This window comes from Aulonocara stuartgranti (assembly GCF_965226115.1).
Source record: "Aulonocara stuartgranti genome assembly, chromosome: 14".
In the NCBI taxonomy this organism is placed as follows: Eukaryota; Metazoa; Chordata; class Actinopteri; order Cichliformes; family Cichlidae; genus Aulonocara; species Aulonocara stuartgranti.
The window spans coordinates 5,488,944-5,502,808 of record NC_138950.1 but is presented as its reverse complement, the minus strand read 5'-3'; the positions used below and the strand labels follow the sequence as shown (position 1 = coordinate 5,502,808).

Below are 13,865 nucleotides of genomic sequence, written 5' to 3'. Positions count from 1 at the left end.
CGATCTGGGTCACTTTCGTATGTGGTACTGAATCCGATACATATCCGATGTTTTAGAAAGCGACTGCTGTTTGAACGGTCAAGTCGCATTAAATCCGCCTTTTACGTCACCGACACAAGACTGAAGCCAATTATCAGCGCCAGAGAAGCGCCCGAGAAGACATCGCGAACGCTTCCTGGCCATCCAGTGTGGATGTCAGTGAAACTGTTGGGAAGACAACGTAAACATTTTATTTGTACTGTATAATCTGCAGATTCTGACAGAAATCTACAGCTATCCTTTGAAGCACCGCTCCTCTCTTAAACGGCAATAAGGATCATTATTAGGTTATTTACATTATTATGTAAATAACAAAATAACTTAAAGCAAAAATTGGGAAACGTGAAGACCGAAGTCTTTATATTAAGGGCCATCAGTCAAACAATACTGTTGCTCTGGGTCTAAACAGAGCGCGTTGTGTGTGACATCTTCTTTTGCGCATGCGGGCCGCTTTGAGCGTTCACACTAGAGAGCGTTTGCTGTCGCATTTTATTTGTAGTGTGAACAAGCAGTAAAAAAAATCGGATTTGATCAAAAAATCGGAATTGAGCATTAAGACCTGCAGTGTGAACGTAGCCTAATGATTTCTTGGTTGCAAATTGATGAAAAAGCCTCATAACTTCGAAACTATGTTTGTAATAAGTGTGGTGTGTACTGTCAGCATGTCGACAGTACAACATATAGGAATATTGGGAGTTATATATATGGGGATTCTAAATGTCGCTTTGGACCTCTGACCTTGTTCAACGTCAGATAAAACCAAACCTTCATAAAATCCCTTCATCTTTAAATATGGTTAAAACAACAAGTGGAACTTGTATGTTCAAATTGCCCCCAAAATGCATTATATCTTTGAAAACGCATTGTGATGAGAAGGAGAACGAGCAGCTTAGTTTTTTTAGAAACATACTGTAGTATAATTTTTTTGCAATCAACTCAAGATATTCATGTTTATTATTTTACAAATCCATACCAATTATCCAACACTTGCTAGTGCATAATGATTTTACTGCACTGCAAACCTCTTGTTTGTATGTTTAAATACAAATATGAGAGAGAGAAATGTATATGAAATATAATAATGTTCCCTTAAAAGTAAATACAGTGCAGAGAGGGAGCTGCTCTGGCAGAGGTTTGTGCTGTTTGAGTGCTTCTTGGCAAAACTGTTAATTTAACCATCAATTCAGGCTATTTATAAGGATTCACTTATATCAGTCTATGTGAAATGTGAATTATGTCATGAGCCAGATATAGTTGTATAAGTTGATTAAAAGTTTGTTTAAACAAAAAGAAAAAAATAAATAAAAGCTGTTTTTAATACAGTTTAAGTTTGTTTTACAACATGACATATAAAAATGAAATTTTGATGTTGAGAATTAAAGATATATTGCTGTAAATGCATTTTTTTTAGTTTTTCAGCTTCTATGTGAATTCAACCATCACAATAATACAAAAGGAAAAAAAGCAGAAATTGTCTTGCAGCATGTGGACATGCAGGACACGCGTACGTGTCTGGTGCTATTCTACGTTGCCTAGCTTCATTACCTTGTCCTGTTTGTTTTGCCATGCTGTGAAGACCACAGACACAACAAGGTTTGATTGATTGACTGAATCTTTATTTTGAACATGTTGAAAAAGTACAATAACATAGAATTAAAAGAGACAAATGAACAAAGCAAAACAAAAGGAAAACGAGCAACCACAACTCCAAATAACTTTCATGTTCAAAAAGGAGCAGGAAGAAGCATAAGCTTATGAGAAGGTCATGTGAACGTTGCATATGCTAAATCACAGAGAGAAGTATTTTTCACGAAAACTTAGCTCATATTTATAAGCTAATTTGTTCAGTAGACTTACTCCTTACGTGCTTTCTGAATATACCCGACCAGCTGAATCTGTACAGTTTAGGCTACTATACAGTGGGGCAAAAAAGTATTTAGTCAGCCACCGATTGTGCAAGTTCCCCCACTTAAAATGATGACAGAGGTCAGTAATTTGCACCAGAGGTACACTTCAACTGTGAGAGACAGAATGTGAAAAAAAAAAATCCATGAATTCACATGGTAGGATTTGTAAAGAATTTATTCGTAAATCAGGGTGGAAAATAAGTATTTGGTTACCTCAAACAAGGAAAATCTCTGGCTCTCACAGACCTGTAACGTCTTCTGTAAGAAGCTTTTCTGTCCCCCACTCGTTACCTGTATGAATGGCACCTGTTTGAACTCATCATCTGTATAAAAGACACCTGTCCACAGCCTCAAACAGTCAGACTCCAAACTCCGCCATGGCCAAGACCAAAGAGCTTTCGAAGGACACCAGGAAAAGTATTGTAGACCTGCACCAGACTGGGAAGAGTGAATCTACAATAGGCAAGCAGCTTGGTGTGAAAAAATCAACTGTGGGAGCAATCATCAGAAAATGGAAGACATACAAGACCACTGATAATCTCCCTCGATCTGGGGCTCCACGCAAGATCTCATCCCGTGGGGTCAAAATGATCATGAGAACGGTGAGCAAAGATCCCAGAACCACACGGGGGGACCTGGTGAATGACCTGCAGAGAGCTGGGACCAAAGTAACAAAGGTCACCATCAGTAACACACTACAACGGCAGGGAATCAAATCCCGCAGTGCCAGACGTGTTCCGCTGCTGAAGCCAGTGCATGTCCAGGCCCGTCTGAAGTTTGCCAGAGAGCACATGGATGATACAGCAGAGGATTGGGAGAATGTCATGTGGTCAGATGAAACCAAAGTAGAACTTTTTGGTATAAACTCAACTCGTCGTGTTTGGAGGAAGAAGAATACTGAGTTGCATCCCAAGAACACCATACCTACTGTGAAGCATGGGGGTGGAAACATCATGCTATGGGGCTGTTTCTCTGCCAAGGGGACAGGACGACTGATCCGTGTTAAGGACAGAATGAATGGGGCCATGTATCGTGAGATTTTGAGCCAAAACCTCCTTCCATCAGTGAGAACTTTGAAGATGAAACGAGGCTGGGTCTTCCAACATGACAATGATCCAAAACACACCGCCCGGGCAACAAAGGAGTGGCTCCGTAAGAAGCATTTGAAAGTCCTGGAGTGGCCTAGCCAGTCTCCAGACCTCAACCCCATAGAAAATCTGTGGCGGGAGTTGAAAGTCCGTGTTGCTCGGCGACAGCCCCAAAACATCACTGCTCTCGAGAAGATCTGCATGGAGGAATGGGCCAAAATACCAGCTACTGTGTGTGCAAACCTGGTAAAGACCTATAGTAAACGTTTGACCTCTGTTATTGCCAACAAAGGTTATGTTACAAAGTATTGAGTTGTATTTTTGTTCTTGACCAAATACTTATTTTCCACCCTACTTTACGAATAAATTCTTTACAAATCCTACCATGTGGATTCATGGATTTTTTTTTCACATTCTGTCTCTCACAGTTGAAGTGTACCTCTGGTGCAAATTACTGACCTCTGTCATCATTTTAGGTGGGGGAACTTGCACAATCGGTGGCTGGCTAAATACTTTTTTGCCCCACTGTAGTGTTAGCTGTCTGCTAGATTTCCCACCATTAGCCGTGAGCTCGGCTGTTGTCCCGTGCTCCTGCTCCCATGAGCCACCAGTCGATGGCCTCCTCAATTTTGCATGTGCTGAGAAAGGAGAGTAGTGCAGAAGACTGTTGTTCAGCTGTGTGTGTGTGTGTGTGTGTGTGTGTGTGTGTGTGTGTGTGTGTGTGTGTGTGTGTGTGTGTGTGTGTGTGTGTGTCTAATTATGAGACAAGTACTCATATAGAGAAAGAATAGCTGGCTGATGGGAAGCGGTGAGCAGAGATGTTCCGATAAATAAGCGCTGGTTGTTCCCTGAACTTAATAATTAACACACATTAAAATCAGGGCGAGAACCAGGGTTTAGAAATACATATTTCTTCATGTTTCATATTTGAGGTGTAGCACCTGTGCTCCAATAACCAGAAGAAAAGGCTACACTTCTGAAGAAACTAGGTCCAAGAGTTTTGATACAGTCACAATCATAACTTGTAAAGACTTTAAAGGTTTGTTTTGTACATCTTCCTCGTTTTCCAGGAGCAGCTGTGCATACAAATATATGAAGTGCTGTATGAATAAAACAATGAAATAAAACAGCATGCAAATAATTGAACTGTTATGTTACTTGAAATTAAAATGTTAGGAGAGAAACAGTTATTTTCTCAGTGGCTACGGTACGTCTGATTCACTTCCTCACAAGTTATGTGTCAACCTAACTCACTAACAACAATCCAGTCAGAGGCTATGTTGAATTCCTCTGTAGTCTTTTCAAAGTAAAAGCTCTCAAGAGCATCGCACACTGTTTCATGACATTTTTTTACTATTTCGTTTTGGAAGAAATCAAAGTTCAGAGCTTGATGACCTCACACATGGTTATGGTCACAGTTAGAATAATAAAATCAGAAAGGTTATTCCAAGATAATGTAAAGTTTATCACACTTCTTCATGTTTAAGTTGTAGGACAACCAGACAAAGAGCTGCTTCAGGTCAATGGGGCAAAAAATGCAAAACAAAGACAAAAACCTGAAATCAGAGAAACCACAGCAATAACGTTTAACGTTCACAGGAAGCAAAAATGAAAAATGAATGAATTTATTAAACAGTTTGACAGTACTTACAAAGTAATAAGTAAACGGTATTTATGTCTCTAAAATTGCTCTTCTTTTAGTCGTGTTTAAATAAGAACACCCACATTTTAAGTTCCTGACTGTCTTTTCTCAATTTTTATTTTTATCTTAAAGCCAAGAAAGTCATCCGTTATCAGTGGCCTCAAAATAAGATGCAGGAAATAAATATGAACTTTTAAGGTTTGCTTTTCTAAACTCAAGTGTCTTTAAGATAAGAAAAACAGACACACATGGAGTCTTAAACTTGGAAAAAAAGGAAAACAAGCTAAACTTAATCCTTCATTTTCATATTAAAATGATGAAGATTAAGGTTCTGTTTAAACTTTAATTAAACTTTAAACTTTTGGGGAGTATTCAGGTGAACTTAACTGGGAAAATGAGGTAGGAATGAAACGAGGAATCTGTGATGTGGAAATTAGAAGAAAGGAAGTGACACAGCGAGGAAATAAATAAATAAATAGGGAATAAATAGCAGTTGTAGCACTGGGAGTTTTTCTGTTGCAAAATAGTTTTTGGATTTCAAATCCAGAGGTCCTTTTAGATCATCAGTAAGGTGATTTAATCAAACATTTAGGTGCTAAGAGTAACGTCAGCAGGCCTGAGAGCGGTCCAGGGTTAGCTGAGGTTTCTGTTGTCACGGTAGCTTTGAGTTATCGTTTCCTCTTGCACTTTTTCTGCCCTCATCTCCGCCTTTTCCCCAGCAGTGAAAGTGAGAGTTTGCTTTGCCCAGTCAGCAGGTAGAGCCAGACCACTGCAGTAACTGTACACAGGCAGAAAGAGAGAGGGAGGGAAAAGCAGTAAAGAAGGGAGAGGACTGACAGGCGAAGGAAGAGGTAAAGCTACCGTATTTACAGAGCCATACGCAAATAATAACAGACTCTTATTATTTGCTGTCACTTCAGTTGTGTTGCTGTATATGGTTGGCTGAGTGGCATTGTACTGTGTGCATTGCTTTTCTGCTTAGCTTACACACTGGCAGTGTATCTGATCCAAGACTTATTGACCATCTTTTACCTTTTTTTATAATAACTTACTGTCATAAAAAGGCCGTATATGCAGATTCAGGTATTGACTGATGATATTTGACACAGTTTGGAGGTATATTTAATGTCAGGCTCTAATGTTTTATACATTCAATGTGAATTTATAAATCATATTATCTTTAGCATGAAATGTTAAAGATAATAAGTGTTTTCTTACTTTCTAGTACCTTTTTAGAGAAGAAAGCAGACTATTGAGACAGTTTACATCACAACAGACAAATCACTAAAAAGGTTGTGTGTGTGTGTGTGTGTGTGTGTGTGTGTGTGTGTGTGTGTGTGTGTGTGTGTGTGTGTGTGTGTGTGTGTGTGTGTGTGTGTGTGTGTGTGTGTGTGTGTGTGCGCAGTGTTGCGGCTAATGACTTGGGTAGCAGCTGATTCCAGGGTGCCATGTCCCCAATTACCTTGGATCATGTCACTGTGATGTGATTGGTTGAATGGCTGTCACTGTCTCCTATCATCAGGCGTTGTAACGGCCAGCGTGTTGTCCTCAGGAGGCACACAGAGCCGTGTGTTTTTAACACCCAAACCCTCGCCTCATGTCATATTTCTCTTTGTTCCTTTGCTTGTAGTTTTTCTTGCTTTGCTGTTTCTTTTTCAGCATTCGGGAATAAAGTCGGGGCTCAGACCTTTGCTCCATTTCGTTTCTTGCATACATGCTTTGTCACTTGACATCTTGCACATTTTACTTATTCACTGCTTAGTTGTGTCCATAAAGTTTATTTAAAATATCAGAGGTACAGCTGCAGGTGGACAAGAAATAAGCTAACCAGCTCTATCTTAAGGCAGATTTAACTCCTTTATTAACGCTTTCATCCTCTACAATTACAATACACATACAATACAATACATTTTGCACATCCATTCACTGAGTTTGTAATCAGGTTAACTGGTGGCCACTCAGAAGCATTTTTGATTGTTTACAGCTTGATTTACTTTTATTAAAGTGAATCCATTTTGCTTAATTCTGGCACTGATTTGTTTGAAGTATTTTTTTGCTATGACAGGAAGAGAGTGCAGAAGGGTTAATGCACATAAAATGGCCTGGAGCAGAATTGAACCTGGGCCCCTGCACTGGTATTTTGGCATATAGATTTCTTGCTCAACCCACTGAACTACTCCAGAACACAGCAACAAATATTCAGTGAGGCTTTGCTAGAGTAGCTTTGCACGATTCTTGTACTGGGCCTTGGTGCACTCTGTCAGATCTGTGTGAGGCAAACTGTTGTAGCTCTTCTCCTTCAGGGCTGTCATCACTTTGAACCTGCTTTTTTCTGCTTCTGATATCCTGATTACTGCATTTGTCAGAGACCTGAGTGTTTCCATCATAGGAAAACTTTGGCCATGTTTAATATGAGAATGCACCATTACAACTGTGCACATGTAAGAGAAAATTAAGGACGTGGAGTCTTTAAGGTGAACCTATACTTCCAAAAATGAAGCAGCAGCGTGTTTATATGCGTCTCTGGGACAGACAGAAAACACTAAACTCTTGGTTCGTCTTCTTCTTGTTCAGATCCAGGTGATCAAAATAGAGACGGAGGACAACAGAGAAACCCGCTCTGCCAAGGATGCGCTGCTGCTTTGGTGCCAGATGAAGACTGCAGGGTGAGCAGTAAAATAAAAACACAGAAACTAGAAGCTCAAACTGCAGATTTCATGATCATTTAGGTGTTATACTGTATATCTAGTCAGAATGTAGTGAGAGTAATTCGGAGCTCTTTAAGATTAGAAAGCATTTCTCCATGTCGCAGGTACTCTGAGGTCAACATCCAGAACTTCACCACCTGCTGGAGGGACGGCCTTGCCTTCAACGCCCTAATACATAGACACAGGTAGGACACACGTACACAGCATAGAACCAGCACTGTTAGTATGTGTTTTTAGTCCTTTTTTTAGATGCAAACACGTTACCAACAAAAAGACGAAAAATATTCACACACACATTTAAACAAACACGGAGAAGCGGGTGTGACTGACATGAAATTTTAAAATCACAACCATACACAAATTTTTGTTTTTTCATGTTGTGCCCTCCAGACCTGATCTAATAGAGTTCCACAAGCTGACACGATCCAATGCAACCCACAACCTGCAGCAAGCCTTTAACATCGCTGAGCAGCACCTGGGCCTCACGAAACTCCTGGACCCTGAGGGTGAGAGTCATGCAAACCACACTCCATGCTGCAATATCCAAAACAGTGCAAAACCTGCTGCACTCAGTAAGATAGACAACATTTTTCTTTTTCACAGAAATGGGAGACGTGAGATTAACTCACGCTTCAAAGGTTCTCACAGCTTCTTTCAAACATTATAAGTTAACTGATTTTAAAACATAAAGCATGTAACAGTACCCAAAACTAGAACTAACGTTCAATTTTTACCAGAAAGGCCAATGCATATACTCATTCCATTATAATCTTTTTATGATGGATTAAAAAGACAAGGATAAAGGCTATGTAAGGGAAGTTTAAAATGTTTAACTCTTCTAAAATGTGTGGGCGCTGAAAATGTGCTCAGACTTTGTCCAAGTGTGCAATAAAAAAGCTTTTTAAACGTATGTAGCTTTTTTTTTTTCCTTCTGTGAGTTGTGTGGAAGGGTGAGGCCATGAGATGGCAGCTGAAAGCATGTTTTTTCCCACACATTGTTTTCAGTCACGTCTTACAGTGAACTCAGAATTATGCAGGAGAGACATGCACAGATCTGATGTATTAATAAGACTTGAGCCATTACTCAGACTTACTCAGACTCTCAAATCTTATGGACGAGTGACCGTGGTGCTGATCTATACTAGAAACAATCAGATCCTTGTATGTTAAGAGGAAGGAGTGCTGGTCTTAAAGGTGATGCTAACTCTTCTATCTTTCCGTTTCTATCGCCTCCCTCCTGTGCAGATGTGAACACCGAGAACCCAGATGAAAAGTCCATCATTACATACGTGGTTTCCTATTACCACTACTTCTCTAAGATGAAGGCTCTTATTGTGGAGGGGAAGCGCGTTGGCAAGGTAACGCACATGCTCTCCCAAATATGCCTACAAAACCTGCATACTGACAGCATCAGAGAGGAGATCAATGAGCCACTATTGCTTTAAAACATGAAGGGCAGGCAGTCTGAAACAAATAATATCACTGTAATATCACTTTACTAGCACGTGCAGACCTTAGAGGGATTTAAATATTATGATTCTTAAAGGGTTTCTTGGTTATTCCTGCCTTTTTTTGTTAGCCTCATACCTCAATCTTGCTCTCAGAATCTCCTTGCAACTTTCTTCTCTCTGAACCAGGTGCTAGACAACTGCATTGAGGCAGAGAAGATTGTTAACCGCTATGACGCTCTGGCATCTGAGCTCCTCGAGTGGATAGAGAAGACCATCGCGGTCATCAGCAACCAGAAGTTTGCCAACTCGCTGACCGGAGTTCAGCAGCAGCTGCAGGCTTTCACCACCTACTGCACTATAGAGAAGCCCATAAAGTAAGTTTGATGATTCTTTAAAAATACCAGATTAACATATTTTGTCATTTTTTTTAACACCACATGTACAAACCCAATTTCAAAAAAGTTGTGACGCTGTGTAAAACGTTTGATTTGATTTGCAAATGTCTTAAACTCATAAGAAACGGTATAATTGGAAGAATTTGACGACAGCAAAGCATCTCCAAAACCTTGGGGCCAACTTCAAGCTGGAAAACAAAGTGATACTAAAAAGAAGCAGCTGGAGGAACAACACCAACTAATTATGTAAATATGTAATACAGTGGTCGCTTGCTATAACGCGGTTCACTTTTCGCAGCCTCGCTGTTTCACTGATTTTTTGGGTGCAATCTTGCATGTTTTTTTTTATTTATTTATTTTTTAACAGCGCATTGTGTTCTGCGTCCTGATTGGCTGTAGACCATTGTCAATCAATCTGGTGCCGTGTCTCCTGTACAGTACAGAATGTGTTCAGCTTGTCAAATTTACATAAATCTTTGATCGCTAGCAGTGTGACTCTGAAGTGCTTTACTGTATGTTTGTAAGGTTTCTCCCAACAAACTGTGAAAATTGTGAAAATGTTCATGCCTGTCTGAGAAAAGTGTATAAAGCGTGTAGTGAGGGGTTTTACGGTCTTAAAACATCTATAATAATTGGAAAAAATAAAGTTGGCTACTTTGCTACTCATCTATCACCTATTTTTGGAACATAACTCCCACGATAAACGACTGACCACTGTACCACATCACATATAGTAAAATAAGCTTCGGTTTGTGACCGCTACCAGTAACCTGGTGTGACCAGCTGTGATTCAAAACAGTTAATCTACAGCTTCTCAAGTGTCAGAATTAGTTGCTTATATCTGCTTTACTAAGTAATTTATTATTTATTAATGTAATTAATGCATTTAATTTATGCCAGTCTTGTGAAAAATATACTGTTGTGCTTATACCATATACGTTTTATGTTTCACCCTATTAGAGAAAAATAAGATTGCTGTGTATGTGTGTAGCTGTGTAGTGTAATTTTATGTGACTCCTACTAAAGTGTAGAGTGCTAGACTCATGACACCTCAGAGTGTACTGTCAGCAGCAATGATACCCACAGAGCAGGCACGCACACACACACACACACACACACACACACACACACACACACACACACGCTATGATACAATAGGCCTTGTTAGGCTCTGGGTGACTTAAGCAGCTCACAGCCAGCTGTTGACTTGTGAAACTGGCACATAAGCAGATGTGCATACATATTAGTGGATATTTTAATAGAAGACTGTTCTCAGACTAAATGTAGACTCTCTGTGAGTAATTAATGAGCACAACCCTGGACAACAGACAGAAACACGTCTGTCAACAAGCTTTCGTGCTGTTTGAGTGATTTTTTGCTGAGATGACTGCGATACTGTGACACTGACCCACCAACTAAAGCTTCCTGCTTCTCATCCAGGTTTCAGGAGAAGGGTAATCTCGAGGTCCTTCTCTTCACCATCCAAAGCAAACTCAGAGCCAATAACCAGAAACCCTATGTGCCTAATGATGGGAAGCTCATCTCAGACATTAACAAGGTCATACACCCATAAGCTGTGTTGTTTATATTTTATATACAACATTTAATCCTTTCTCCAACACTGTTAATCAGTTTGTCATTCATCTTCTAGGCCTGGGAGAGATTGGAGAAGGCAGAGCACGAGAGAGGTGTAGCTTTACGGAAGGAGCTGATTCGCCAGGAGAAGCTTGAGCTGTTGGCTCAGCGCTTTGACCACAAAACCACCATGAGGCAAGCCTGGCTCAATGAGAATCAGAGACTCGTATCGCAGGTAGGGGGGACAAATGTCTCAGTGTATTACTGGTACTTGTTTCATTAAATCTAAGATCACGACTTTCTTTGTTTTCCCCTTCGACTTCAGGACAATTTTGGCTATGACCTACCAGCAGTCGAGGCAGCGATGAAGAAGCACGAAGCCATCGAGGCAGACATAGCCTCATACGAGGAAAGAATTGGCGTGGTTGTGGAACTCGCAGCAGAGATGGAGGTGGAAGGATACTACGATATCCGGCGTATCTTGGCACGTAAAGAGAATATCCTGGGCCAGTGGAGTCTGCTGAAGGAGCTGGTGGCTGGGAGAAGGACCCGGCTGGAGAAGAATCTGGCCTTGCAGAAGACCTTCCAGGACATGGTGTACATGATTGACTGGATGGAGGACATGCAGGTACTAGAGAGCGTGAGAGACGTAAAATGAAAAGGACACTACACCTAAAATACGAGTACTGGGGTCAAAAGAAACTCTGTAACTAGAGTCCTACATACACTTCAGATTTTTCATGTGTGTATATAAACACAGATATCAAAATTTATTATTGAAACTCCTGGTTTCATCATTTCTTCTTCCATTAATTTCTCTCGCCTTTCTTCCCTCCCGTTGCTTCATTCCTTTCAGGTCCAGCTGCTCTCGAGGGACTTTGGGAAACATCTACTAGAGGTGGACGACCTGCTGCAGAAGCACGGCCTGCAGGAGGCCGATATTACTGTGCAGGCTGAGAGAGTAGAGACGCTCAACACTGCTGCACTCAAGTTCACCACAATAGAGGGTACACGCATGTACACACACATTGTGTTGCAGTGAAAGTGTTTTATTTGTCTTTAGCAATGATTGGAAAATTGGTATTTAAGGCTTGGTGTGAGTAGGTTGATATCCTGTGTCTGACTCACGGTTCTAATAAATTTAATGCCGTCTCATTTTTACAGGTTACCAACCATGTGACCCACAGGTGATCTGTAACCGTGTCAACCATGTCTCTTCCTGTCTGGAGGAGCTGAAACACCTGGCAACTAAAAGACGTGCTGAGCTCGAGGAGTCAAGGAAACTGTGGGCCTTCTTTCAGGTGAGATGGGTCAGCAGGCTGTGGGGAAAATGGCGGGATTAACTTGCCGGGATTATTCCTAGGAGCCAGTATCTGAGGAGCTTGGATGCTTCAGAAAGCTTTGAACATTTTTTATGCCCCATGCATGTCTATGGGAGCAACCAGGAGTCCCCACACAGACATGGTGACAGTATGCAAACTCCACACAGAAAGACCCCACCCTGGATTCAGGCCAGGCACCACCAATCGCCCCACCCAATCATCAAACCTGTTCAGTTTTCCATTACAAATATTGTCCTGCTTTAAAACTTGTCTTTTGTCCTATTAGGAGCTGGAAGAGTCGGAGGCCTGGATCAGAGAGAAAAGCTCCATCCTGGGAGCTCAGGGCTACGGGAAGGACCTGAGCAGTGTGCTGAGGTTACTGCAACAGCACAAGACTCTGGCTGGGGAACTGCTGGCTCACCGCTCACTGCTGCAGGTGCGTGTTTTCAATTCTGCACCTGGTAAATGTACTGCTGTAAGAGTTTTTCTCCAAACTTCACAGACTTCAGTAAATTTATGCATTTACATTTATACATTTCTTTTAGTTTATCTAAAAAAAAAACCCATCCAACTTCTCCTAACAGAACATTTGGAGTTCACGTTTTGAGGATGTATCTGCTGGCCCACATTAAAAGCTATATCAGCCAATAGCTTTTATATGCTATTGGTTGATATTAATTTCATGTTCTCCTTGTTTTGTTAACTTTACTTTGAAGCACCAGGTGGTCTTTTTAATGAAAACAAGAAAGAGAACAATATGAATATGTTAGATCTAGGGTCTCCAGGTCTCTTGGTCTTTAGGGTTTATTTGTTTTTCAGCCACATGCAAATCAAGCGTTTTCTCAAGCCAGAAGTGGCCATTTTTCAAATGAGTCAAATATCTTTCCTCCTATCCAGAACACCATGAAGCGAGGGAAGCAGATTCTGAGTGAGAAGAGCTTTGGCACAGCGGGGATCCAGGAGCGCATCATGGAGGTTAAAGGCGAGTGGAAGAGGCTGGAGGACCAGGCTGCGCAGCATCTCAGCCACCTGCAGGAGGCGCTCAACTTCTTCCAGTTCTCCACAGAGACGGACGACGTCGTGGCCTGGCTGCAGGACGCTTACCGCCTGGTGTCCAGTGAAGACTTTGGACACGATGAGTACTCCACTCAATCGCTGCTAAAGAAACACAGAGGGGTCAGTGAAGCCATTGACAAACATCGTTTGCATGTAGTGGCACTGCGCAAACACATGGTGGCGCTGCCCCTGCGGTACCGTGAACAGGAGGTGGGTACGGGCGCAACAATCAAACAAAAAAAAGGATGTTTCACTTCCCATGTCTTTATTATTTAATAAACTTTTTGTCCGACCATCTCGTCCTGTCTCCTCTTCCATCCTCCTCTCTGCAGGAGGTGCAGGTTCGTATGGGAGAGGTGGAGCAGCTGTACACAGAGGTTGCTGAAATCGCAGTGCTCAGACAGCAGTGGCTTCACGACGCCCTCGCTGTGTACCGCATGTTCAGCGAGGTCAACGCCTGCGAGCTGTGGATTGACGAGAAGGAGCAGTGGCTGGAAAGGATGGAGATCCCAGAAAAACTGGAGGATGTGGATGTCGTGGCACACAGGTGAGGAGGAGGGGAAGGAGGACAGAATGGCTAAAGGCAGTTGGCTTTACCATCTCAGGCCTACCAAAGCTTAGCTGGGTGGTCAGTGTCTGTCTTGTTGTCTAAACTGTTACCAAGAATTGGCTGAGTCCAACT

The 13,865-nt window shown here is 41.5% G+C and overlaps 1 protein-coding gene across 9 annotated transcripts in view; it reads left to right on the top strand.

Moving 5' to 3' along the window:
* Positions 1-13,865, top strand: part of sptbn4b (spectrin, beta, non-erythrocytic 4b) — a gene marked incomplete at its 5' end in the record, with an annotated part of 119,655 nt that overhangs the window by 33,743 nt on the left and 72,047 nt on the right. For 8 of the 9 annotated variants that reach the window (XM_082503899.1, XM_082503896.1, XM_082503895.1 and 5 more), the window contains 13 exons: positions 7,251-7,342; positions 7,489-7,569; positions 7,775-7,890; positions 8,630-8,742; positions 9,022-9,209; positions 10,671-10,788; positions 10,882-11,040; positions 11,131-11,433; positions 11,662-11,812; positions 11,970-12,106; positions 12,414-12,563; positions 13,025-13,393; positions 13,516-13,730. In XM_082503899.1, coding sequence (XP_082360025.1) covers positions 7,251-7,342; positions 7,489-7,569; positions 7,775-7,890; positions 8,630-8,742; positions 9,022-9,209; positions 10,671-10,788; positions 10,882-11,040; positions 11,131-11,433; positions 11,662-11,812; positions 11,970-12,106; positions 12,414-12,563; positions 13,025-13,393; positions 13,516-13,730 — 2,192 coding nt within the window. Of the gene's footprint in view, positions 1-5,468; positions 5,528-7,250; positions 7,343-7,488; positions 7,570-7,774; positions 7,891-8,629; positions 8,743-9,021; positions 9,210-10,670; positions 10,789-10,881; positions 11,041-11,130; positions 11,434-11,661; positions 11,813-11,969; positions 12,107-12,413; positions 12,564-13,024; positions 13,394-13,515; positions 13,731-13,865 lie in introns of those variants that run through there. The other variant, XM_082503902.1, reaches the window with a different exon arrangement.